General features: G+C 41.4%; 2 protein-coding genes across 8 annotated transcripts; both read right to left on the minus strand.

Annotated features, from left to right (window-relative positions):
• Positions 1–704: 704 nt before the first annotated feature.
• Positions 705–3692, minus strand: phospho1 (phosphoethanolamine/phosphocholine phosphatase 1). 2 transcript variants are annotated; one of them, XM_067615663.1, is made up of 3 exons: positions 3538–3692; positions 2852–2942; positions 705–2276 (listed from the first exon to the last, which is right to left on the minus strand). In XM_067615663.1, the coding sequence occupies exon 3, from the start codon at positions 2236–2238 to the stop codon at positions 1471–1473; it is 768 nt and encodes a 255-aa protein (XP_067471764.1). In that variant the 5' UTR covers positions 2239–2276; positions 2852–2942; positions 3538–3692; the 3' UTR covers positions 705–1470. The 2 variants fall into 2 exon arrangements, with proteins under 2 accessions (XP_067471764.1, XP_067471763.1); XM_067615662.1 differs by lacking the exons at positions 2852–2942; positions 3538–3692 and having other exon boundaries at positions 705–2411.
• Positions 3538–23751, minus strand: znf652 (zinc finger protein 652). Of its 6 annotated transcripts, XM_067615658.1 has the most exons (9): positions 23142–23271; positions 21464–21557; positions 20939–21095; positions 19880–19980; positions 17550–19096; positions 14369–14516; positions 13755–13870; positions 10753–10897; positions 3538–9198 (listed from the first exon to the last, which is right to left on the minus strand). In XM_067615658.1, the coding sequence occupies exons 5-9, from the start codon at positions 18579–18581 to the stop codon at positions 8573–8575; spliced, it is 2067 nt and encodes a 688-aa protein (XP_067471759.1). In that variant the 5' UTR covers positions 18582–19096; positions 19880–19980; positions 20939–21095; positions 21464–21557; positions 23142–23271; the 3' UTR covers positions 3538–8572. The 6 variants fall into 6 exon arrangements, 5 of the variants coding, with proteins under 5 accessions (XP_067471759.1, XP_067471761.1, XP_067471760.1 ...); XR_010932104.1 differs by lacking the exons at positions 19880–19980; positions 20939–21095; positions 21464–21557; positions 23142–23271 and adding an exon at positions 23443–23751 and having other exon boundaries at positions 3538–3773; positions 3939–9198; XM_067615660.1 differs by lacking the exons at positions 20939–21095; positions 21464–21557; positions 23142–23271 and adding an exon at positions 23443–23751.
• Between the last annotated feature and the right edge of the window lie 1452 nt (positions 23752–25203).

Raw genomic sequence — 25203 nt, forward strand, 5'->3', positions numbered from 1 at the left:
TGGATACTGTAATCTTGGTATTTCGACTCAGAAATTGCCCTGCTGGGGTCCTGAAATAAATGCATCAATAGAAACTATTGAAAATACACAGTTACATACTGCGACCACTGGGGGGCACTGAACCTTCACTCATGATAATACGAGTATTTATTAAATAAAACAGTTTAATACTAAATTCAAATGGAAACGTCTGTTCAGATTAGGCCTGTTTGTGTATATTTATAATAGTATTTTAACTGATAAGCCCTGTATGCTTCAGAACAACTCTATGAAATTAAACCACAGTAAATAATGCTAAATTAATGATTTATACATATTTAAATACAAAGCAAATCTTTGATGTGGTTTTACAGTGTATTAAGTATTAGTCTTTGCAGAAACCGAAACTTATCTACTAGAATTGAGTTAAAACTGTGAAAAAACAAATTTAACTGTTTTAAAAGCTTGTTTAATTGTTTTCTTTTTCATAGGGTTTTAAATCAAAGCGTGTGCAGGGTAGCTATGCTAAGAACTTCCTTTGCTTAAAATGTTCTAATCTATAGACCTAAGTGTTTGAAGGAAATACATTTCTTCAAACACACCCACTAGTTTTTTTTAATACTGATTTTCAAATACAAGGTCACATGAGCCAGCATGTTATCAGGAGGATTGGTTATGAATCATTCTTTGAGGATGTTTTATAATAAAATCAGAGACAGGCAGGGTTTCAGTTGATGGCTTTATTCCTGCTGGTGTAAATATGTTCTTCAGTAGGTCTGGCCTACACAGTAAAGACAAAATAAACAAGTTCAACAAACAAACAAACAAACAAACAAACACTGTCTTAAGACATAGGCTAGTAATACATTTCTATATTAGACATATATTCTCTGAGAAGCATGTTGATAAAAATACTGTTTGGTCATATTGTAGATCTATTAAAATGCCCATTGCTTTGATTCCATTTACTGAGGCTATAATTTAATATTTAAAAAGTGCGGTGTGTGGAGAAAAACAAACAAACAAACAAACTTATAGATTGATATTTGATAGAGGATACTGGTCGTAATAATTGTCCATAACATTTTAATATATTGCTATTACTTCCCTGCTGACCCACTTAAACTATTAAGATAAATAGCTGAATATCCCATTGAAGGAGATTTATTATGCAAATGCCCTCAAACTTTATAGTTAAATCCTTCACTTCTAAATGATTCTGAATAACAACACATAAGATTTGTCACTTTGAGTGACAGTGGCAGGTCTCTCTAATCATTAACCTGCTGCCTCTGTTTTTGTGACCTCCGGACCAAAGCGTGAGAGAGGCGAGGCACGTGCAGGCTGGGCCCCAGATAGATACACAGACAGTAGGCCTATCAAATGATTTTATTGCCTTAAACATTAGTTTGGGACTATTTTTTCCTGAGAATATGACTAAAAGTGTCTCTATTGTCCCCCTCTTTGTCTCTTTCTGTGTGTGTGACCCCTCTACTCTGCCACCAGCTTCCTCAGCCGCTGCACCACATCCTCCGCGTTGGCCCAGGGCACCGTGACGGCCTTGAACTCCCCGGGCATGGCCTCATGGGTCTCCGTGATCAGCCGGTGCATGGGGAAGTCCCGTCGCGGGAAGGCCACGTCCCGGGGCCCCAAGGAGAGAGCCGGGCAGAAGTCGTTGGCTCCGTCTCCCACGTAGAAGACCCTCTGATATGGGCGGCCCCGCTCCTGCGTCCTGCGGGCCACATAGTCCCTGACGACCACCTGCTTGCACATGTTGTCTGGGCACCGCGGGCAGTCGTGGGAGTGGAAGGGCCGCAACACCAGCCGCCCGTCCTTGTTGAAGGTGGCCGGGTTGGTGAAGATCCGGTGGAAGAGCTGACGCGCTCCGACGCGGCGCAACCAGGACTCGATGAAGAAGGTGTTGGCGTCTGACACCAGCACCACCTCAAAGTCCTGCGGGGGTCGGGTGCGGAGGAACTGGAAGAGCATGAGCATGCCGGGGGTGGCGGGTATCTTCTCCATGATGGTGCGTATGTGGCTCTCGGTGACGCCCTGCTCCGCCAGGTAGGCCAGTACGCGCTGCATGTACTCGTTGTAGCGGCCCGGTTGGTAGGTGTCCTTCAGCCATTCCGGGAGGTGCTGACCCGGGGCGGCCTGCACCACCATGTCGTCGCTGGTTTCATCCACGATGGTCTCATCGAAGTCAAAGAAGATGATGAAGCGCTTGTCGGAGGAGATGTGCGCCGAATTGGAGGCCATGATCTCCGAGCGTCTGGATCTGGGGGGTTCCTCCTCGCCTGGAGGATGGGGTGGGACATAACAGCAGTTGAAGATTGAATCCCCCATGACTGACTATGCGACACCTCTTTTTACTGTTGCCAAGTGGCATCAAATCTCTTCTCCTGCTCTGCCACTCTCCAGCATCCCACGCAAGGCAGGCCACGGTGAGGTGGAGGCTACGGAGGATGGCTTCTGGGAAACATTAATGCATAAATAGACGAAGAAAGGGGGGCGAGAACAGAATCACATATAGATTTGAGATAAGACATAATATCATAATCTGTATATGATTAGAGGAAGGTGTGAGAAAGACCTAAAAGAAAGCAGATAGCAGCCAACCAGCAGCATTTTCAACCCAGGGGAGGCAGCATCTCATAGGTTTGACTTTCTACAAGGGTAGGAAGTGAAGAAGAGGAGAGGGATCATCCTGCTGTAGTAAAAACTAGAAGTTAATTATATCCGGATCTGAATGAACTGGCAACTTGAGTCCATCATGCAGATCCTGCAAGCAAGCGAGCAAATTAAATCAACGACACAAGGCAGGACAGCTTTGAAAAGCTTCTCACAGGGTGTCTGAGTTCCGCCTGCATACCTTTGATGGTCGTTGTCAGCAGTGGAAGTGCGCCGGTGTCATGTGGCGCATAACCCAACCAGGCGTCCTCAAGCTGTGAGGCTGGTTTTGTCTGCATGGGAGGGAAAAACACAATGAATGTTGTATGAGACAGCGGTTTGTAACAGCATCATGCTTTTCCGAGCTAAAGGTCTCACACAAGGTTCCACAGAGAGCCCTCAAAATAACTTAATTACTATGTACAAAAAAAGAGAGATGACTGAGTCATATTGCTCCATACTGGAACATTGTGGAGACATTCAGAAATATTACTTAAATGGAGATAAAAATAACAATATGTCTAAAAAACATCAAAAAATCCAATGTATATTATCTGATTTACATAGCCTATTATTTAACATCTGCCTTGAAGTAGAAAACACATTTAAAGTCCTATTTACAACAATTGAATACCATGGAGTTATTTTAAGTGTGCTAGGGAACAATTTAAATGTCCAACACTGATTATCAGGTAAGTCTTGAAAACAACTTGTCCAACCTTATCTGCCTATTGCTAAACTAACCTACTTCCTCAAAAAAAACAAAAAAACAACATCAACAGCAGCAGCAGCTGAGCGTCTGCATGCATTCGAGTTTCAAGATTGAACTCTCACAAATTTGGAGGTTTTTTATATTTTTTTTTGCAGAAAAACGCATAAATGTATCACCGGTGTTGGTTCTGATTCCCGACGTCGTCCAGGTCCGATCCGGTCGCACAGAGAGTAGAAGCAGAGATCCGCCGGTCAGCCGGTGTGAAGCGTACTTTTATGTGACAGTCAAAACCACCGGCGCCGCTGCAGACGTGACCGCGCCTACAAGTCCGCCCATTTAATAGCAGCCTACCGGGCGCGTTCATGAGACACAGAGAGAAAGAGGGGGTGAGAAGGAGGGTTGAGGGGGGAAACTGTGGGAGGGGAAGCAAGGAAGAAAAAAATGAGAAAGTAAATATTCTGTTTGTTGAATATATCCGTGGCTCTATGTATGCTGTGCGTCTGGACTTGTTCTACGGTAATGATCTGTACCTCAAGGCTTAGATTACAAACTCATGTACATACTGTAGGCTACTCACCTGCTCTCCAGTGGAGCATTTACAGACGCCTGGGAGAACAAACACTTCTGGTTGTGACAGCTCCAAGAAAACCCCGAGGTGAAATCTGCAAATCCTGTTCATTTGGCCTAAAAGCTCCAACAGAGCTAAAAGTATGAAAAAAAAATCCTTTCATACAGTTTTGAATGCTTATCACCGCCCAGACAAACTAAACTCATAGTTAAAAGACACCTTCCTTCACAACAGGATGATCTGGATTTGGGTCAGTGTCACAGTAAGCACAGTGGAAAAACACTGTGGAGCTGTATGTGCTTGACCTCCTCTATTGTTAGGGAGACACTGGAAATCAGGATAAAGCTGCATCACATTTAAGGGGTTGATTGGAATAAAATAACATCAAAAGTAATCCGTTTAAAAAAGTGAAAACACTGTTGTTTTTGTGTACGAGCAACAGCGAGGGAGTTTATGCTGTTTCTCCACAAGACAGTGGTCTAAATAAAGCCTTGCAAATACGCTGTGATTAATGAACCGCACAGCAACTTTTTTTTTTTCTCAGAGTAGCAAATACACGCCTGAAAAACACGACATGAAACCCTCCTCTCCTTATCTGCCTGCTGACAGACGCAGCCCTCCCTCCCTCTTCTACACCGCGAGGCCTAATGACTAACAGCTGGGGTGGCTGACTATTTTCAAACCCAAATGGGAATAGAGATGTACAGACGGTGTGTTATTATCTCCTCTGCTGGTGAAGTGAGCCTGGGTACCTGACCACCCACTCGCCATCAGTGAGTCACTCACACTTTTCTCTACCCATGGGCCTGCTCAGCTACCGTATAGGATTATGTGACTCATTGGTGCACCACTTAAATCACCTATGGTAAAAGAGGGCACACAGCGTTTTAGGAGGTATTCTAGCATCAGTGAATGTCTTAATATGTCTTTAGAGGAGGCGCACTCTGTTAATGGATGAATAAAGCTGATTGAGTTGGAATTACTGAGACAAAAGGGTGCAAAATCCTGTTTTTCCTCGGCTCTTGATGTGATATATGTGATAGATACTTTCTCTATTATGCAGCCGATCATTTAAAAAGGTACATGTTTAGGTTAAACCTTTATCTAACTTGAGAATCCCTGACTGAGGTTACTGGTGGTCAAGGTCACAGCCCCTGAGGACAATAAAACCTACTGCAAGGCTTTTTTTGGGTCATCTGCAAAAACAAATGCTGCTGGGGGGGAGGGGCGAGAGGGCGGTAACAAAGAAGTGAACTTAAACTTCCCTTTTCAAATAAAAAAACTTTAAAAAAAACAAAGAATCAGCTGCTAAACTTGTCATGTGTAGCCAGCAGCAACGCCAAGAACCCTGTGACCCTTAAATAATCGCAAATCACGGAAGTCTGTGCAGTTACAAGAGTCAGCTGAAAATAAAGCTTTTCAACAAAGCTCGCTGTGAAAGGCTACCTGAAAATGAACCCTGTGACCTACTTTCAGAAATATGTCGTGCACAATCCTTTTGATTACCTTGTAAACCAACAGCATTTGAAGATAAAGAGAGGCACAGAAATATGTGATAATCATGGCTACTTGTTTTTACTTCTCAAAGTTAGCAGTCAGTTAAATGTACATTATCAAAAAAGGCCCAACTTTTTCACTTCTCCTCAATCTCCAGATAACATACAAAAAAAGACAAACCAGGACATTATAAAGCTGCACATTTTGTACCAGATACAATAATAAAATACGCAATGCTACATTAAGTGGTTAGAAATACAAAGGGGAAAAAGTATATTGATTTTTAAAACATCTTTAAAGAATATACAATGTTATTTTTTTTTCTTAACTAGCCAAGAATTTTTAGTAGAAAGTGCATTCTATATAACAAAGAAAGGAGGAGGAGAACCATCCGGCAAACTTTTCAAAGACAAAAAAAGAGGACATGACAGAGAGGAAAACTCCATGAGCAAACATAACAGAAGAATGTATTTCAGACACAGCTTGGAGGGGCTAGTGTAAAGTCGCCAAAGCAGGAAGAAAATATTTTCCACTTTTGAGGGGAAAGGTCCATGTCGGAGCAAAAGTTGTATTTCTTTTAAAAAATAGGAAATATAATTTACACACATAGTAAAAGAAATGTCCTTCGTTTGCTATGGTCCCTTCCACACTACCCCGCCTCCACCCGGGGATTCTCCTCCTTTCCTTGCCTAAAAAACATCCACTCAAAGTAATCACCTCCACCCTTTCCCCCATGCAGCCACAACTGCACTCTGTTCCACAATGCATTGTCAGTCCCTCCCTTCCCTGCGCCTCACCCACGCAGCAGTAAAGTGCAGAGAATACACACAAATGAAAAAGGCTTTAAAAAAAAAAAAAAAAAAAAAAAAAAAAAAAAAAGACAAGACAAAGATCCATACTGCAAAATGCTGAAGCAAAAAAACAACAGTGAACCCGAGGGGGGAACAAGATGATAAGAAAAATAACGCAGCGGCATTAAGACCCACAGAAATGGCAGGATAATTGCAGGTCTCAAAAAAAATCAAAGAAGTGACATCCTAAAACTACTGAGATTAACCACTTCAGACTGAATACGTTTAAAACGGTAGAAGGAGGGTCATGTATGTTAAAATTTACTGCTATTGTCCATCTCATCTTCAGATATTATCCCCCAAAATACAAAATATATTGGGGGCACGCTGTGTAAAAGCAGCTTTTGGTACAAGAGCACTGGGGACAACCAGACAGTTAGGTAGAGACTAATACATGCACACATACTGTCCGCTCTCACACTCTCACACACACTCACACACACACACACACACACACACATAGCTTAATGTTGCTCCTAAACACAGTCAGACTGGGTGAAGGGCTAACAACCAAGCAACCCCAAATTCATGCCAAGTACTTGCCAACCAGTTCTGCTTCTTTAGACAAATAACATTCACACCATCGGCTATTACATTTATAAATGTAATTTTCTTGCGCTGACTTGATCACATGTATGCTTATCTATATAAAGAGTTCCAAGTATTAGAAGTTTTTTTTTTTTATGACCACTGCTTTTTTATCCTGACAGTTCTATATACTAACAACAGTATATCTATACTACAGAACCATTCATTAGCTTAAAACTGAGCAAATTATCAGAGAATATAAAAAAAAAAAAACCAAAAACAAACATGAATGACTCATCAGCCATCATTCTGCGTTAGGCAACATTCATCAGGTTTTAGACACTCGTTTGCCTGTGTGGATCAAAGTATGTCAGAACGGAGTAAGTCAAAAAATCTAAACTTTACATTACAACAACTCCCCACACCAAACAGTGGAATATAGGCTGAGAGGAATATGCATAATTGCCTGTTAAGAACTGTGATGAAAAAGGTCCCAGGTGTGTATACTGTGTATGTCAAATGACCTTTAACATGGTAACCCGTATCGTTTCGACAGCAGCGAAGGGAGGTGGGGTAAATCCTGATGGGGCCATGTGTCTGGCCCCTCACAGTGGCAGTATTTGACAGTCATCTGTTATCTAAAAGCATCTATTGACCAACAGTACTGAAAGCTGAGGTTGCACTGATCACAGTAAGTAAATCAGTGACCATATGGTCTTTGTCTTTTGTGTGTGAGTGTGTGCTTGAGTAAGTGTGAGGGTGTGAGTGCCTAGAGCATGTCCTGCATGACTTGAGTTTCTTAAATCACAAAATATGTAGCCAAACCTCAAACCCCTTTGTAGAAAAACCAGGCTGGCAAGACATGTTCTGTACGACACAATACATTGTTATTTTGTAATATTACACTTTTGAAAATCGAATGGATAAGCAAAATTAAGAAATATCTCATGTACTGGAATGGAAAGCACCATTTAACCATGATAAGAATCTAAGACCATGTCTAGATTCAACTAACCATTTACAAAACCTTCTTTTTCTTAATGTCCTTTACAACCCCTCCCCTCCCCCCCTCCCCTCCGTACTGTAACCTATGGCACTGCGTCTCGCACTACTGCTGCCGCCCCTCTGACAGAAAGCCACATCCTTGGCCTTAGGACAGAGGAAGGCTCAGGTAGAACCAGTTACAACATTCATTAAAACATTTCTGTGTGGCCCCCAGCTCTGCAGTACAACAAGGAGGACAGTTTGAGTATTGCTATGGGGAGGACCCTGCACATAAAGCAAAAGTCCTGACCAATGTGCAACCACAAGTCAACTTGACATTAAGAGGAAAGTTCAATGACACTGATCTTTGATGATCGACGAAGCCCAGGTAATACATACATCGACTTCCATCAGCAGCTTTTGATGAAAAGGAGATACTTTACACCCATTAACGTACAGATAGAGAACTCACAGGAGGAATAATTTTGTGTATATTTCCTAAGAAAATGTTCAAGAAAAAAAAAATTCTAGAGGTTGTAAAATCTTTGTCAGTTGACCAGGGTTTTTAAGTTTCTTACTTAAATACTGTGTGCACTCAGGGCGTATTAGTTTGAATCTTTCACATATACACAAGTGTGTATGTTTAGCTTGACTTATTTAAATCTGTTCGAGAGGAGCACCCTTTCATTAGGGGCCTTGCAACTTAGAGAGACTGAGGCAGGACTACGGGAAAAGGAGGAACAAGGCGCGGTTTGGTGTGGGTCTGCAGACTCGGAGCACAGTTCAGTGGTGTTGTGGGGCTCCGGGACCCTTGTCAGGTGGGGCCATGTGGTGCAGGTAGCCGCTGTCCTCGTGCCCGCAGTGGTTTAGGGGCTCACTCTTGAAAAGGGCCGGGGGAGGGGGCAGATGGGAGACTGGGGGTGCGGCCAGGTGGTGGTGGGGGTGAGGTGGGGCGTGTTGGGGTGTGTTTGAGAGGTGTTGCTGGGTTGTCGGGGGGTGGGGGTGATGGTGAGAGGGGGTTGAGTGAAGCTGCACGTGGGAGAACGTGTGTCCCACGGGACCTCGCGGAGGCATGGGTCCTCCTGACGGGCTGAGGCCCAGGGGTGCTGAGGTGGTGGCTGGGGTGGCGGCTGAGGGGCCGGGTCCGGAAGAGGAGGAGGAGGAGGAGGAGAAGGTGTTGGCAAAGATGCGGACAGGCACAGGTGGGCCGCTGGTCTGCAGAACCACAGGGCTGGTGACCCGGAAGCACTTCTCTTTGTGTGCTTTGAGCATGTTGGAGAAGCGGAAGCGCTGGCCGCACACCTCGCAGGGATAGGGCTTCTCCCCGGTGTGGGTGCGACGGTGGCGCTTCATGTTGGGCCGGCTGGTGAAGCTCTTCCCGCAGATCTCACAAATGAAAGGCTTCTCTCCTGCACAGATTCAGAAAATAAAAAGACTGATGTCTGACGGAGACAGGGACACTTATCAATTAACAAAAAAAAGATTGCAGCTGCGGAGAGAAAACAATATGATGTGTCAGACTCAAATCTTTTGTAGTCAAATGTGATGGTTTCAAAATGTAAAATAAATCAACTGATTACAGCTCTCCAAATGCTAAAGTAAACTCTCTTCCAGTAAGTTCTATTTCAACAAGACTAGATCAAAACCTAGTATATGGCTGGACTGTGGGCTTTTCATTTAAAACGATGGATCCAGGAAGTGGCAACACTGGGCCGAGGCAACCGATGAAGCCGTACCAACGGTGTTCATCGCTCAGTCAGTCAGTCGGTGACAGACCTTTGCTGGCCAAAAAAATGCTAATAAATTACCATCTTGAATTGAGGGTCTTCGCTGTCAACCCACCCACTCCGCAGGAAGCTATTACAATTCACACTTTGAGGAGAGGAGATGTGAAAGTGAACAACAGACGCTCCGTTGGAATGCCGCTCTCATTAACCTCCCTCCGTGGAGCCACTGAATGTGCCTGCTACCACCCACACAGTCATCTATTAACAGGCTGCTGAAGGGCTCTCCAAATGCCTTATTCTGGCATGTTATGTGTGAAGCTCCTCCAAACCGAGTGAATATCAAAAGGTGACAGCTAATGTGCTAGTCTTCTGTAACTGTTACATTACGCTCGCAAGAATTTACGAAAGAATCTGTGTGCAGCGAAGCGAACGTTGAGAGTTTGTGTTTAACATGTGTACGGCCTATTTCGGGGCACAGCTGGGTGTGTCTCCTCTTACAGGAGGCTAAATTGAATAGCAGCAGCGAGTGGAAATGGTAGCGTAATTACACATCGCAAATAGAAATGTGAGGGCCAACTGAAGAGCAAGCAGTGTGTCCGCCCACGACAGGCACGGCTGGAGAAAAACAGTGAAAGATGTACAGGCTGCTCTGCTGAGTTTGGTTTTAGAAATAGCAATGCAGCAGGGACAGAAAATCAGAGGGATGTAGTTCAGCATGTGTCTGGGTAGTCATTAAAAGCCACAATATATACAAGGCTCCTCTTGATGTTGAAGGTCCCTCTCATTACAAAAACTGGGCGAAGTCCCTGTGCTTCTTCCACTGTAATGTTCATCCTGGCAACATCCCGTTTCTTTCTTTTTTTAGGGAGTGTATGGAGACTGGCTGACGGACTGAATGACTGGGAACATGTTTTTTTGGCAAACTTTTTGTTTTAAAATATTTCAGAATGTGCCACAAAGTCATTTAGGCATTCCTACTCACATTTTTCTATCTGAAGAACTGTGAAGATCAAGCAAAGTAGGTTAATAAAAGATTTAAAAAAATGGCCGACTGAACAGCTGGAGCTCCTGAGTTCCCTTCAAAAGCTGCAAAGCCTGCAAAAAAATGTTCCTGAGATCCCTGAAAGGTTCCTGGGGTCAAAAATGGCCATAACAATAGAGAAAAAGACACACACTGCCACAATCGGTCTGTGTGAGTTTCAGTACAACTGGAGAGGCAAACATGTCATTTCTCACCTGTGTGTGTTTTCATGTGCTCATCGAAATACTGTTTCATGTTGAAGTCTTTGCCGCACCATTGGCACATGAACTGCTTGTGTCCGATGTGAATGCTCATGTGGGAGCGCAGCTGGTACTTGTATTGGAACCGCTCGTCACAGTTCTGCAGCGGAGACAACAAAGGCTTTCAGATAACATGCAAACACCAGGTCAGTACACAGGCATGCACACAAAAACACCCACGCACACACGTACATGCACACAAACTGAATTGGGCTAAGGATCTTACACATAATCCCTTGTCCTCTGTCGAATCTTGCTAACTTGTTGACAGTGGTTTAAACCTGAAATGTTTCCTTTGACAGCGAGATTGACTCACAGTCTGTGTTTTCTTTTCAGAGTTCAAACAGGAACATACAACTGGGAGGAATACTGCCTCCCAGTTGTATGCCTCTGCCAACCAGTCAAGTTGCAGTTTGTACCAGTCTGTACAAACTCATAGTATTTGTAGTGAAGGCTTTGAAGGAATTAAATAAAAAGGTATTAAGTGTATTTTCTGGCAAGTTATCATTATATTGACATGTCTGTCTTCAGTTAGAGGTTATTTGGGTATAAAATATCATCACTTCATCATTTTATCCTATTAGACATTTGTGTGAAACTTCATAACGTCATAATTAGTGTTTGAATTCTTGAGTTGTGGCCAAAAACATGTTTTGTGAGGTCACTGTGACCTTGACCTTTCACCACCGAATTCTAATCAGTTCATCTTTGAGTCTAAGTAGACATCTGTGCCAAATTTGAAGATATTCCCTCAAGGCGTTCCTGAGATATTGCTCTCACAAGAATGAGACAGACGGACAGACAACACGAAAACATAACGCCTCCGGCTATGGCTGTCAACAACACAGAGGCATAAAAAAAAGTACATGTGTAGGAGTTATGTGGTCTTTTTTTTCACAGATGTATGACACTGTTGTCACTCTACATGGACTACTTTACATGTATGTGAGAAGCCAGGTTACTGGAGCAAGTCAGGTTAGGCAGGAAGTGAGGAACGCAAACACATCCATTTCAATGACATGATTTAAACATTTATGCATATGAGGGAGCAAAGCCCAGTATAATTCTATATATAGCCAAGAAATCAGGTTTTTCCAGAAATCTAACCATATTAACCAGATTTCTTTAAACATTTAATCGGATAAATGAATCAGTTTCTCATTTATATGCACAAGACATTTCAGAATTCAGGTTACAGCAGCAAGCAAGCCAACAATAACCAGATTATTTGGGTGCATGTAACCACGCTGTATGTTTGCATTATGAGGCTTTCTTGGTTTAGGTCTTTTCCTGAAGTTTCAATGACACCACCTGGCTAAATAAACGTCTCAGGAACACCAGCTCTAAAAAAAAAAAAAAAATCTAGTGCTTTTCATCTGGTACTTCAATGTAAGACCACTGAGGAGAATGGCCTATACATCGCATACTCCTCTAATAAGCATGTAATCACATATTACAGTGTAGGATGGCCTCAAGCATTTAATTAGAGCGGCTCCACCCATACACACATGTTCTCTGTGTGCCGTCCAGTCAAGTGGTTGGACCGTTAAAAAGCCTCGGGTGGGAGTAAAGCACCCCCATCTGTCAACTTCCTCTGAATTCATGAGTTTAGACACGGATAAGATAATAAACTAACACTGTTGAGCAGAAATAAATGGAAAATCTTGATACACAACGTGACAAAATGCATCCATGAACAGGAGTCGGTTAAAGCTCCAAAAACACAGGAACATTTTGTTCTACATTTATTTGATGTTCTAGTTAATTGGCGAACATTATGTATGTGTGGTTTGCTAATATTTGACATGGTTTGACTGTAGGCTCTCTATTTAAACCAGGTGACATAACAGTCAAATGAATGTTCAAAAGACATGGTTCCCCTCTAAAAAAGACAGCGACTGAATAAAACTGGCTATTTTTGGTTGGTCACAAACCACATAAGCACAGATGCTCCTCTGCTCAAACTAATGAGTGAAAACTACCTCCGGGCTTCTTTTGAGGCGTACAAGGGCAAATTCATCAAGACTGTAACCTTCAGTCACAACAACCAACCGTACTGAATTCAGCTCAAAACAAACACGTTATAAAAGACTGGTAGACAAAACAATCAACAAAGATGATGACTTTTAGGCGTGTGTGTGTGTATGTGTGTGCGTTTATGAAAATATCTCCTGTATGTCAACATTGTTCAGATTCACACATATTTGTTCAAGTGCAGATTGATGGGCGTTGGGAGCATGAAAGTAAATTAAACAATGACTGCGGGGAGAAAAACTCATCAGTCAACTGTGGAATTTAGGCTGCTGGAGAAATGCATAGTATCTGTCTGGGAGCTGTCACGGTAAAAAAGGGCTCAGTCTCTCTCCCTCTGTGTTACGTGAATGACCTTTAACACGGCAACACATACTTCGACAGCAGCAACGTGTGAGGAGGTAATGGAAACAAAAAAGGGGAGAACAAGCCCCATGTAGAGCTAAAATTTATTTTAGGGGGACCTAATAACAAGTGGACGGCACCAAATACAGGTCAGCATGGATTTATAGGTGACTTTTAAAGCCATATTTAGAATTTGTCAGGGATGTTATGTACCGCATTCGCACTGCGTAGCACAGTGTAAACACAAATGCACAAACCTCCCAAATACTGTTGTAGTGGTTTTGCCTTGGTGAAGGTTTTTTTTAGTCCTTGTCAGGTGAGACGATCCTGTTCTCCAGCTGTGTAGCCTAGCAGTAGTGTATTTTATCTGTGCAGCATTGATCTTAGTTTCAACTGATTAAGTCAACATGATCAAAAAGTCAAAATCTGATCTCAAGTTGTGAGTCTCGCTGCAATTATGTCACATTCTGATGCCTGTTGCGAGCTGCAAATCTGTCTCGACTAGAGATCTCGCTCCTCTCTTGATCTATCTGAATACAAAATATCATGTCTGAACAGGGCCGCGCACACGATTATCTTACCTCACAACGGAAGGGCTTCTCTCCAGAATGCTGCAGAGAATGAACTTTTAAAGACATGCTGCGTTTAAATGACTTCCCACATGTCTCACAGGTAAACGGCATGTCCTTGGTGTGAGCTGTGTTTGGGTGGGGGGGGGGGAAACGGATAGTTGGAAAGATGAAAGACACAGGAAAAACAATCATGAGACAACAGTGTACACCAGATTAGTTCATATCCTTATTTCAAATGGAATAATTGAGTATACAGGAAAGAAGGCTACTACGCAGGGATGATGTACTAAACTAGACTGGAACTGGATGATATTTTTACCAATCTGTAGACACAGTGTTAACTTTATTACCCCCCAAAAGACAACCTGTGGTTAGCTTTGACTCTCCACATGTAAAATAAAAGGGAATAAACTTCTCGACTTATGCAGTTTAACAACTATGATACATTAGTTTACACACAAAGCACCTTCAAGAGAAACTGGTAAAGTCAAGTAATACACCATGAGAGATATATACATTATGAAACATTGAATTGAGAGCTATGTGGTGGCTCACATCCCTACTGTGAGATAGTAGAGCTATGCGGCTCAACAGGAACTGTGTAAACGAGCTCATCCACTTACCAACCATGTGCTTACGGACGTGAGCCATAGTGTAGAACTTCTTCTCACAGATTTCACATGAGAACTTCTTCTCCGCATAGCCGTGCACGATCTTAATGTGCTCGTGCAGTGACCACAGCTTCTTAAAAGACTTGTTGCAGGAGACACACTGGAAAAAAAAAGTAAAGAAAAAACACTGAAATTAAGCTGTTGTTGTTGTTGTTGTTGTTGATAAATATCATGAGCAACAAAACTTGATGGTTCCCATTTGCAATACTTTAATTGTCTCATTACACTCCAGCTCCCTCTGCTGGAGAAAAAAAAAAACACAATGGATCCAGTTTCCTGAAGTGCTTTTGACGGCAGTCATGAGACCGAACAGTTTAGTTCCCATTAAGAAAGAAAAACAAACAATTGACTAATTCACTTATCACTGTGATTCTTGATTAATTCAGTACAGTGCTTATGAAAAAGTATTGATCCCTCTTGGACCTTGTCATGCTTTGTTCTGTGAAACTGGATCACAGTGGATGTAATTAAGACACTGATTAGAAGAAAAAAGTCTGTGTGGACCAGTCTGTATTGACTTTTACACTATTTTTTCCTCAAAATTTCTTCAAAAAACTGCATAAATTCTCAAGTTTGGACTCTTGTCTAGCTTTGGCTTTATGTCTCATTCTTCAGCAGTTATCTTGTGGGCTTGTTGCAGAGAAGCATCCCCGCAGCATCGTGCTGCCACCAACAAATAAACACCCGAGCATTTGATATGACGACCAAAAAGCTCGATTTTGGTGTCGTCAGATCAAAGAATCTTCTGCTTTGTTTTAAAATCTTCAACATGCCTTCAAGCAAATATTGGCCGAGCTATCATGTGAGCTTTTTAGTGTCTTTCCCTTTTCCAGTTCTATAAAGCAGCAACTGGTGAGACAGCAGGGAAACAGTTGTGTGGACTCTTTCAGAACTGCCACAGGCCTGTTGGTGGTCTCACCAGCACTTTTATCTCACACACACTTATTTTTAAAATAACCTTACTGTAGTCTGAAGGTTTTTGTTTTTTTGAATTTTATTTCATAAGCATTTCTTGTATCCTAAACTTGACTGGTCCTTGTCTGATTTGTTTTAATATGGTCTTTTCTTGTCATGATATAGTTTTTACCAACAAATTGACTAATCAGATGTCAGATACATGAGTATTTATGTTTCAATCATAAAGTATTCCCTATATAACACACTCAGCTGTTTACAGTGAGCAGTAAATTGAGATAATTTTGAGGGAAATATTTAGAGCACGCATTTCCCACTCAATTCAGACCATAAAATGGCAAACAGGAAATACAGTTCACTATATAGTAAACAGGATGTAATCTCAGTCAAAGCACTAGATAACAGATGATCCCCGTTCAAATTATTTTGTAAAAATTCTAAAAAAAAAAACATTTGGCTGCATCAGAGATGATTCTGGGGCGTATGAGTAAAAAGGCTGAATACAGATATGCAATTAATAATAAATTTAGATGAATATCTAAACATCAATTATCTATGTACAGATAAAACACATAATGTCCTATACAGAGGACATATGTGAAACATGTTTTTCCTATTTTTTTTGTTTTACATTTCTTGAAATATATATGTAAAATGTGTGCAATGTAAAGATTATACGAGGGGGAAAAAAAATCAAAAAAAAAAAAAAATCAGTGAGTGGTCTGGAAATTCACTGGCAGCAGGGGGAGACATATCATCAAAGAGCGAATAAAAGGAAATAACATTTTGTATTTATATTGTTTTATAAAAAGACTTTCCTTATTTAAACCACCGAGTGACACAGTGTTCAATCTATAAATCCTAAATGTTTCACACAGAGATGTTTTTTCTCCAGATCAACAAACCTAGGAGACTTTTCAGTGTCGATATACTTGCCTGATTGAAATGGACTACTATAGAGTAATGTGTTTCACATGTGTTCTTCAGAGGTTACAGTCCTCTCTTTAGGATATTATGTGTTTTTTCTGTATTTACAAAATTGTCTCCTAATTGTAGACAGAATTGTCATTTCCTGTCTGTATATACTACATATAGCCTGTTTCTGCAACAAATAAAACTTTTGAGAGCTTCAAATTTCAGTATGTAGACAACCTCTCCTATTAAAGTATCAAAAAAGCCTCATAACATTCACTGTGATTCAGTGTTGAGAATAAAATATGAATAAATCTATTAAGTCTAACATTATGTATTTGCTTTGATTAATAAGTGATTTTACTGGAGATTGAATGCACATCTTTAAGGAAACCTGCTTTTCTCAACAGATATTATAAAAAGGAGTGAATATTATAACAAAGACTAACAACTGCAACTCTATTTTGATGTGTTGTTAAGTTATTAATAATGCAGAATAACAAGAGTTTGGCAGCAGCAAGACATTTCAGAGGTTTTACTACGTGGCTTTATTTGGTTTGACTAGATAGGCAAAGGGTGTCGATACTTTCTTCATAAAAGTAACTTAAGATGCAAATCAAGCTGAGCAGAACATGGGGCTAAATTAAGCGCATCAAAACCCCCATAAGACCCTTGGGCATTAATGTGGATTTGCCATCTTTCATTTTTAGAGAAGTGAAACCACATTGGAACCACTTATGAAATATCATCAATAACAACAGACAACGTTTTCTACATGTTGGCATTTTTAGAGGGTCTGTTTTCATTTTTCAGTCTATTAAATTCTTGATATAATTAGTTTTCCTGATGTGAAGCAATAATAATTATTATTATTATTATTTACAGCTAGAAAAGATTAATTACTGTATTAATTATTATTTTGGTTACAGACATATAATGTGCTGAGTGCACAGGTTTTGTTGCCCAGAAACAAAACTAACTTTATCTCACACTTACACCACAGTCTCGTTATCAAAATTTTATATCAAGCACAAACATAACAGGAAATACAGTTGTATGTTTTTAAATGTTGGCTGTGCCCTGTAAAAAAAAAATACTACACTTAAACATCATAGCATGAAAGCACCCAAATTAATCTAAAAGTACATTTTTCTGGGCAGCTAAATTTATCTAAACATCTTATGCAACAATACAGTAAACCCTGGAAAGACGCTCGTCTACCTTTCAGCATAAAATGTGTGGTTGCGAGAGTAATTACAGTGATATGATTGAAGGTGTGGTGAACGTGTGGTGAGATTTTGTTTACCTGGATGTTCTTCTCACAGTCAGTCTGCTGGTGTAAGGCCAGCTCACTCTCCAGGACAAACTTTTTGCCACACTTGTCACAGATCTGCATTCTTCTGTGTGTGACATTCATGTGCTTCTCCAGATACCAGCGCGTGTTGAACACTCGGGGGCACTTTTCACACGCCAGCATCTCCTTCTCCTCCACGTCTGCTTTCCCTCCCGCCGTCGTGGTCGTGGAACCGGCAGACGATGGGGCTGACCTTGCCGATCTGCGCTTGCTCTTTGGAGGCTCTATGCGCGTCCGTCGCCCCCTGGTGGTCATCCCGGCGGTGGTGGTGCTCAGAGCTGTTCGGAGGCTTTTCCTCCGCGGCTGGCTGGGAGCTGCTGTGCTACTAGCGCACCGACGGGCCCTCTTTGACCTTGTTCTTCGACTTTCAATCTCTTCTTCCTCGTCGTCTTCCTCCTCCTCTTCATCGGGGCTGTCCTCTTCCTCCTCCTCCTCTTCCTCCTCCTCATCCTCCTCGTCGTCATCCTCGTCACTGCCGGCTCTCTCTGAGTCTTCCGCTGTGGTTCCAGTTTTGTTGTCCCCCTTGGATACGTGAAGGGTCTGATTGTTCAGGTTAACTTCGACGATGATCTGCTCGCGCTTGAAGCCCTCCTCCTCACCCTCTTCTTCCTCATCTTCATCATCGTCTTCAGTGTCATCGGAGGTGCCCTCGTTGCCGGCCTGGGAACCCTGTGTGCCCAACTCCTGCCCTGCTCCTCCCTCTCTGAAATACTGCTGATGCTGCTGTTGAGTCACATGCTGAGTGGGCAACAGACCAATGTTCACATCTCCCATAGATGTCTTGGTTGCCATTTTATTGTCCACTAACACAGAATAGGGCTTGCCACCTACCTCCCTCCTATGAAGCTTGCCCGTCAGGTCCAGATCTGGGTTAGGGGGGTGAAAATAGGACTGGGACACCTGTGCCCTGCGTCCTTCCTCCTGTGACATCCCGCCAAGGCTAGGGACGGAAACCTCTTCCTTGAGGCTCTGGCAGGATTTCATGAAGAGGGAGAGGGAATGGAGGGATGGAGTTGGTGGGAGCTCAAGGCAACAGAAATGAGCAACTGTTATGGTGCCTAGGTAGACTCGCCCACTCTACAAGGAGGGGTAGGGGAGCCTCACCAATCCCCCACCCTCCTTCTACTGAAGAGACAGGAAGGAGGGGATGAGGTGAAATATAGTCAACCTGATTCAAAGAGAGCATCCATGCTGTCCAAGGTAGGAAATGAAGTTGGAAAGACATACAATCTGTTCCAGGTTTTGTTCCATAAACTTAAAAATCAGACGGCAAAAATCAAAGGCTCAGTGTCTTTGATGCTGAACATTTGAAACTAAATTCCTCTCGAGTTATTATGAGATGTGGGAAGCTCTCAGATTCGGTTTCTCTGAAGGCTGCGGCCCGGCAGGGTGCCAGCGTCTTCAAACTGCAGCGCAGGTAAAGACAAACTGAACGTCTGACGTGGAACTGCTGTAAGAACTTCTGTGTCTTGCTTGAAGAGCCATTTACAGTGCATTACCTATGAGGTGAGATACGGAGAGAGAGAAAGAAATACAGATGAGATAAAAGGTGCTCTTCCGCTCTGTGTCACTAGAGAGTCTGTGAACTGAAACTACAGCCATATTGTCGAGTTTTCAACACTGTGCACCACATTTGCCCACAAACGTTTCAGTGTTGCGTGTAGGAGTTAAAACCACAGCTTTCACAAATGAATGTGGATTCAATTTCAAATACTAAATATTCTATATATATATTCCCAAACTATAATTTAAACACCTAACTATAAAATATAACGCAGACATTGTTTACTTAAGCTATGACATAACACACAGAGAAGTCTTTAAGTCAGTGTACATCCTCTACAATCTTAAAACTTAAATTTTGAATTTAAATAATATTCAAAAACTGCTCCACTCAAAAACTTTTTTAAACCACAGTACTTTTTTTACCTTAACTGTATAACATTTAGTATAATTAACATAAAATGATACTTTCTAGAAACACAAACCCATACTACCTTTCATGGAAAAGCACTGATTAAATACAAGATTGTCTTTAGTTTTAAACAACACATACCAACTTGCACACACCTCCCCATTGACTGCACCATAGTGTAACCACAACTCAGGAGCATGTATTGCAAATGCAACCACAGGAAACTGTATTTCAACTTTTCATTGAAGCCAAAGCACTGTGCAGTTTGCCACCTACAGTAATATCAAGATGTAAAAGACAGTATTAAAACAGAGAAATCTATTTTCTCATGGGCTCCTTGTTTTTGTGGCGGTTGTTTGTTCCTGACCTTTGCATATGGTACTGACAGTTGGTTGACCTCGGACAACCTTACGCCCTCCTTGCCATAATGAGTATGCAGCAGGGCGGGTTGTTCACTAGAAAACCTCCCTGAGAAAGAAACAAAAAACACATTTCCTTTCTTGGAGACAGCAAACATCCTCGCCTCTGTGTCTTCACAAACATCTTATGCTTCATTTCTTTTATCAAACAACGCCCCGCAGTCTACAAAGAAAACATAAAGAGGCCAAGAGAGACTTTCATATTCAAACACCACCCACCCCAACAACGGCAACCACTTTGTTTGTTCTAATTTTTAATCTACAGTCATGATTAACATGAAAGGTTCGTTAGAGAGCAAGAAAAAATAACAAGAGAGGGTGTAAAGGAGGGGATAACGAGACATGTTGAGTACAGAGCTACGCAATTATGGCAAACACGATAACTCTATTTTGACGAAAGCAATCACAGTTATTAATGATAATTATTTCTCTTAGGCTCAGCCACAACAAAGTAAATATTTCCCCCCCTTTTATGTCACCTACAAAGTATTGTTTCATTCATGTTTTACCATTAGTGCGGGTCTTATTACTATTAGTTTAAACAGAACAGACGCTGCACTATTCCAAACGACAGATACACTTTTTAAAGCTAAGAAAAGAGCTTTCTTAGGAGACTTAGATTGATTTTACTCGCTATCATATTTGACTTTGTTCGTCACTCATCTTTTTTTTTAATGCTCCATATATTTGAATAAGTTGTGTATCTAAAAGCTAAATCTGAACTTGAGTTTTTGCCAGATAGATTCCCTATTAATTGCTAGAACCTCTCTCAGTAACCCATAAACTAATCTTCTTGCTCCTCCTGTCACTTCATCTTGCTAGATTACAACAACAAAAAAAAAAAAGCATGCCAGAATCAAGGCATATGTGAGTTGAATTAAATGCAACAAAATATGTCTTACATACATTTATAAAAGCCAGACATTCATTTCTCTATGCTCTTTCCGTTTTGCAAGCATATTTGAAAGTAATTTATGTAGAATTTGACGATCCACACATTGACGCACCTGTCTTCCTGTGCATGCTGACTCTGATCCTTTCTGAGAATTGGACAGCAGCTCTGAGAGCATTAAGACCACACGGGGAGGGCGAGCTGAGCACTGAACGGAGCAACTCAACTCACATGGCTGTCTTAGACACAAAGCCTAATAGATTATCCTGCGTCTGGATGACAGAGGAATATAAATTGCATGAGAAACCACTGCCTGAACCTGACTTAACATGCAATCATCGGTTTTCATTTTCTTTTAAGGACATGCCTTAAAATAAATGTTTGAGAGCTTGAAAGAATATATCAGAAGGTGCTAAAGTCACTGCCAAAAACTGTTAAAAAAACCCGGCACATGTGCGAATAAACAAATACAGTGTAGTTATGTAACTCATATTGAGTAAAATCCCTCCACTTGCTTATCATTATCAATGATGAGTCATTTCAGAGTTTCACTCAGAGTGAAATAATGTAGCCCTTTGATGTGGGAATCAAGTAGAGCAAAGACTTCTCAATATCATGGGTAATTAGTCTACACAATCACCTTCTCAGATCGGGAGGTCAAACTTATTGGAATGATGATCATTTGTGACTGCCTTTTTTCAGTTTGGACGGCTTTCAAATATGAACTTTGCACCCTGACAAAAAAGAAAAAAAAAGTGCATCAATGAATGTCTCTCTGACAGCCCATTTCAGTAATCCAAAGCATTACTAATGGTGAGCAAAACTTGCCAAGAAATCAAAGTCTATTCAACAATAACCAATTTATATCCTTCCTCAATCAAGCTTCAGAGACATGAAGTGAAACCAAAAACTCATTTCATATAGGGTAAACCACAAAGCCAGTAAACACCGGATAGATGCTACTGTGGCTTAAGATTTGAATGACACAGGATGGGAGCTTTACTGCGTAGGCACTACACAACAACTTAAAACCAACAGCATTAAATAGTGCAAGTGTTCACAAGTGCTTGGCTGAACTGTGACAGTAAAGCAGATGAGACCTCTGAAGCAGTCAAAATGCGTCACGTTTACTTCTTATTATGCAGCAGTGCTCCTCAAATCCATGCTCCCTCTCAAGTCTAGACTTTAATGAGCTTTCCTTTTTGCAGCTTGTAGAGGACCGTGTGAGGGTTCACATTCCTCACTCTGTCCAAACTCATAAGACCTTAACCAGCTCACTGTGTGGTGCACTGCAGGGGTTCTCCGTGCCTCTGTAGGTATTTGGCCCTCATGTCCAAAAATCAGGTCATAGAGCAGCGCCTAGTGTTTTTGGTCTGGGATAAGTCATCTGAGGTATCACAGAAACGTATTATGTCACACAACTCCCCAATACCAAGCATCTGTAATTGTCATCACTTCACACTGAGAAACACTGACAGCCAAGACTGACAGATGACAGAGCCCACACTTCACTACCGGGATATCTCTATTCCAAAGAAGAGGAAATAAAACGGGCTCTTTAGCTTAAAAATCAGATTTCGTCTGTAGATACATTTAGATAAAACATGATTGAAACACAAACAAATCCCAAAGTTACCAGCTTCAGCACTTTGCCAAGTGATGCCAAGTATGTAATGAAATCTATGACTAGGAAGAACTGGGGCCCAATAAGCTTTCTATTTCTGACATACGAGGATACAAGGTGCGAAACCACCACTATACATAATTTTGGGAAGTATGGCGAGATATGATGCAGCAGCTACTTTCTGGTCCTACAGGGCTACATCTAGCAGAGGGCAATCATTTCGGCTACAAGACCTTGTAGTTATGGCTGTAATGTTTATAAAGCAAATAAAGAGTTAAAACAAAAAGGCAACATTGCACACCGAACAGCTCTAACACTGCAGGCCTGGCCAACTTCGGGCTACTTAGCTTGCTAGCAATACTCCATAGGTACTAACCTGCACACACATGACAAGCTAACTTGGCTACATTAGCTCAAGGTGCAGCCAGTAGATATTTTTGTACAGTTAAGGTTACTCAACCTGAAGAACAGTCATATCACCTTGCACAAGCCATACCATCTTAACCCTAGTCTTTGCTGACATGTATTAGCTTACAACAGATGCAGGACTTTCACTTTTTTTTAACCCCAACCCGCCCAGATTGGGGCTAGTTAGCTTACAGCTAACATTAACGTCAGATATTTAGCATTAACGTTAACACTTAAATGTCGACACTGCGCTTCTATGAGAAAGTGCGGCAGTTATCGGACCCACATGAAGCTAGATGAAAAGCCGATGTCACGCTTTCTTATCGGTGTATCTATCTTGTCGTGCACAATGAAAAGCACCGCTTTCCTAACAAAACCCAGACTGCTGTACTGACAAACCCACTCAACTCGACACTGTCACAAAGTCAGTGCTAGCGGAGCCACACGGACAATTCTCACCGTAGCTTCGGCCACCGGCTACCGGCGACCCGTATGTGCTTTCCCCGGCAGCTGTCACGCTTGTCATACATGTAAGTGCATAAAATTAAGTTACATAGCAACATTTTGTTGTCGGTTTGCTGGCTTACCTCCGTCGAGAGCGACCTCCTCCTCCTCCTCCTCTTCTTCTTCTTCTTGCGTTTGTGCAATCAGAGTTGCACAGATTCAGGGTCGCACGCGCACTTCGCCTCCTCGTTCGTCCTTCTTCTTCTTACATACGCGTGTGTGCATTTAAAAGAGGGCAACGCTAATGCTCCATTTGTGCAAAATGTGCGAGATTATTTATTGATGTGCGTTATGGGCTGCGGAGATACCTGCGCACCGGCGTCCTCAGCCCCGCTACGTGGCCCGGCCAAGCTCCTGCGCGCACACTAACGTCCCGCGCTCATCCCAGGCATTCAGGCCGCTGTCTGGGCAGGCGCGCGGCGGCGTGTCTGGGTCTCCTCTCCAAACCAGACACGCCACGGCGCGCGCACACGCACAACTGAAATCCTTGATTGATAAAATAATAATAATAAAAAAAGACCCAGAGGACTGTTTATTCTCTCAAAGGAGAATCCTTAAATTAATTAATTTATATTATTTTTACCACCCACTCTTGTCCTTAAAGGCAAGGAAAGAAAAGGCAACTTTATTTATACAGCACATATCATACCAGTGATTTACAGAAAACCACATAACACATACATATCCATCTACTATAGGCCTATGTATATAAAGTAACGTAATTTTTTTACAATTTAATATTTATCTCATCACTCTTTGCACTTTTCACTTCCTTGCACTATTTATATCCTGTTTACAGGTCACAGAAACGGTTTCACCTCTATATAGTCACTGCTTTTGTATATTTCTGAAGATTGTTCTGTTGTTGTTATGTGTAAGTACACCGAGAGCCACTAAACCAGAGTCAAATTCCTTGTATTCGTAAATATACTTGGCCAATAAAAATTATTCAGATTCTGGTTCTGAAAATGCCAGAATATTGTAGCAGAACAATTAAAGTTATTAAATAAAAACACCAATGTTAAGATAATAAAATAACATTAAAATAATCTAATTAATAAATTAAAACATGTAAAACTAAATATTAAAACTATGTGGACGTATGTAAAAGCAGGATATAAATTAAAACACAATTCTAAACGCATAGAGGCATGATAATGTAAACTTATAAAACAAGTTTAGTAATAAAAGCACTTAAAGTGACTGTGCTGAGGTCACAGCTGGCAGACAGTCAAAGGCTTTGGAGAACAGGTGAGTTTTTAGTCTGGTTATAAATTAATCTACAGATGGGGCCTATCTCGTATTTTCAGGAAGCTGATTTCAGTAACCGACCGCTCGGTAACTAAAAGCTGCTTCCCCATTCTTAGTGTTTATCTGATGTACTACTTATAGACCGGTCCCTGATGATCTGAAGGTTCTAGTGTTTTTCTTTTTTTCCCATCTGGTTACTCATCAGGTATCCCATTGAATTATTTTTAGTATTGTCCATTGTTTTATGTGCTCTCAGGAAATCGACCGAATTGCATATTTTATTTTTATATTTTTCAATAGAAAGAAGACATCCTCGACAACGCATATATGCAGGGTTACAAAATGGATAAATAGATGATGGATATAAAACATCTGAAATCTGGAATGTGGTGATAATCTAAACCATGCCTTATTCTAAAATTGAGGTTTCCTTTAACTATGACCTTTGGCCAAGAATTTGCTATTTCCTCAAAAACTGATAAATAAGGAAGTGTGAAATCTGGAAAAATGATATTGAGAAGTCTAAATGGCTACATATGCTGTATATGAGATTTCTTTTACATTTCACATAAACACATCTTTGGTTGCATAAA

This window comes from Thunnus thynnus, chromosome 17, assembly GCF_963924715.1.
Source record: "Thunnus thynnus chromosome 17, fThuThy2.1, whole genome shotgun sequence".
Classification (NCBI taxonomy): domain Eukaryota; kingdom Metazoa; phylum Chordata; class Actinopteri; order Scombriformes; family Scombridae; genus Thunnus; species Thunnus thynnus.

Coding starts and splice junctions, on each gene's coding strand:
- znf652 (XM_067615657.1), bottom strand. CDS start 18,581: ATGAAATCCTGCCAGAGCCTCAAGGAAGAGGTTTCCGTCCCTAGCCTT. Junction 13,871..14,368: donor CGTCCGTAAGCACATGGTTG/GTAAGTGGATGA, acceptor ACCCAAACACAG/CTCACACCAAGGACATGCCG. Junction 10,898..13,754: donor AGAAGCCCTTCCGTTGTGAG/GTAAGATAATCG, acceptor TCTCCGCTGCAG/AACTGTGACGAGCGGTTCCA.
- phospho1 (XM_067615662.1), bottom strand. CDS start 2,325: ATGGGGGATTCAATCTTCAACTGCTGTTATGTCCCACCCCATCCTCCA.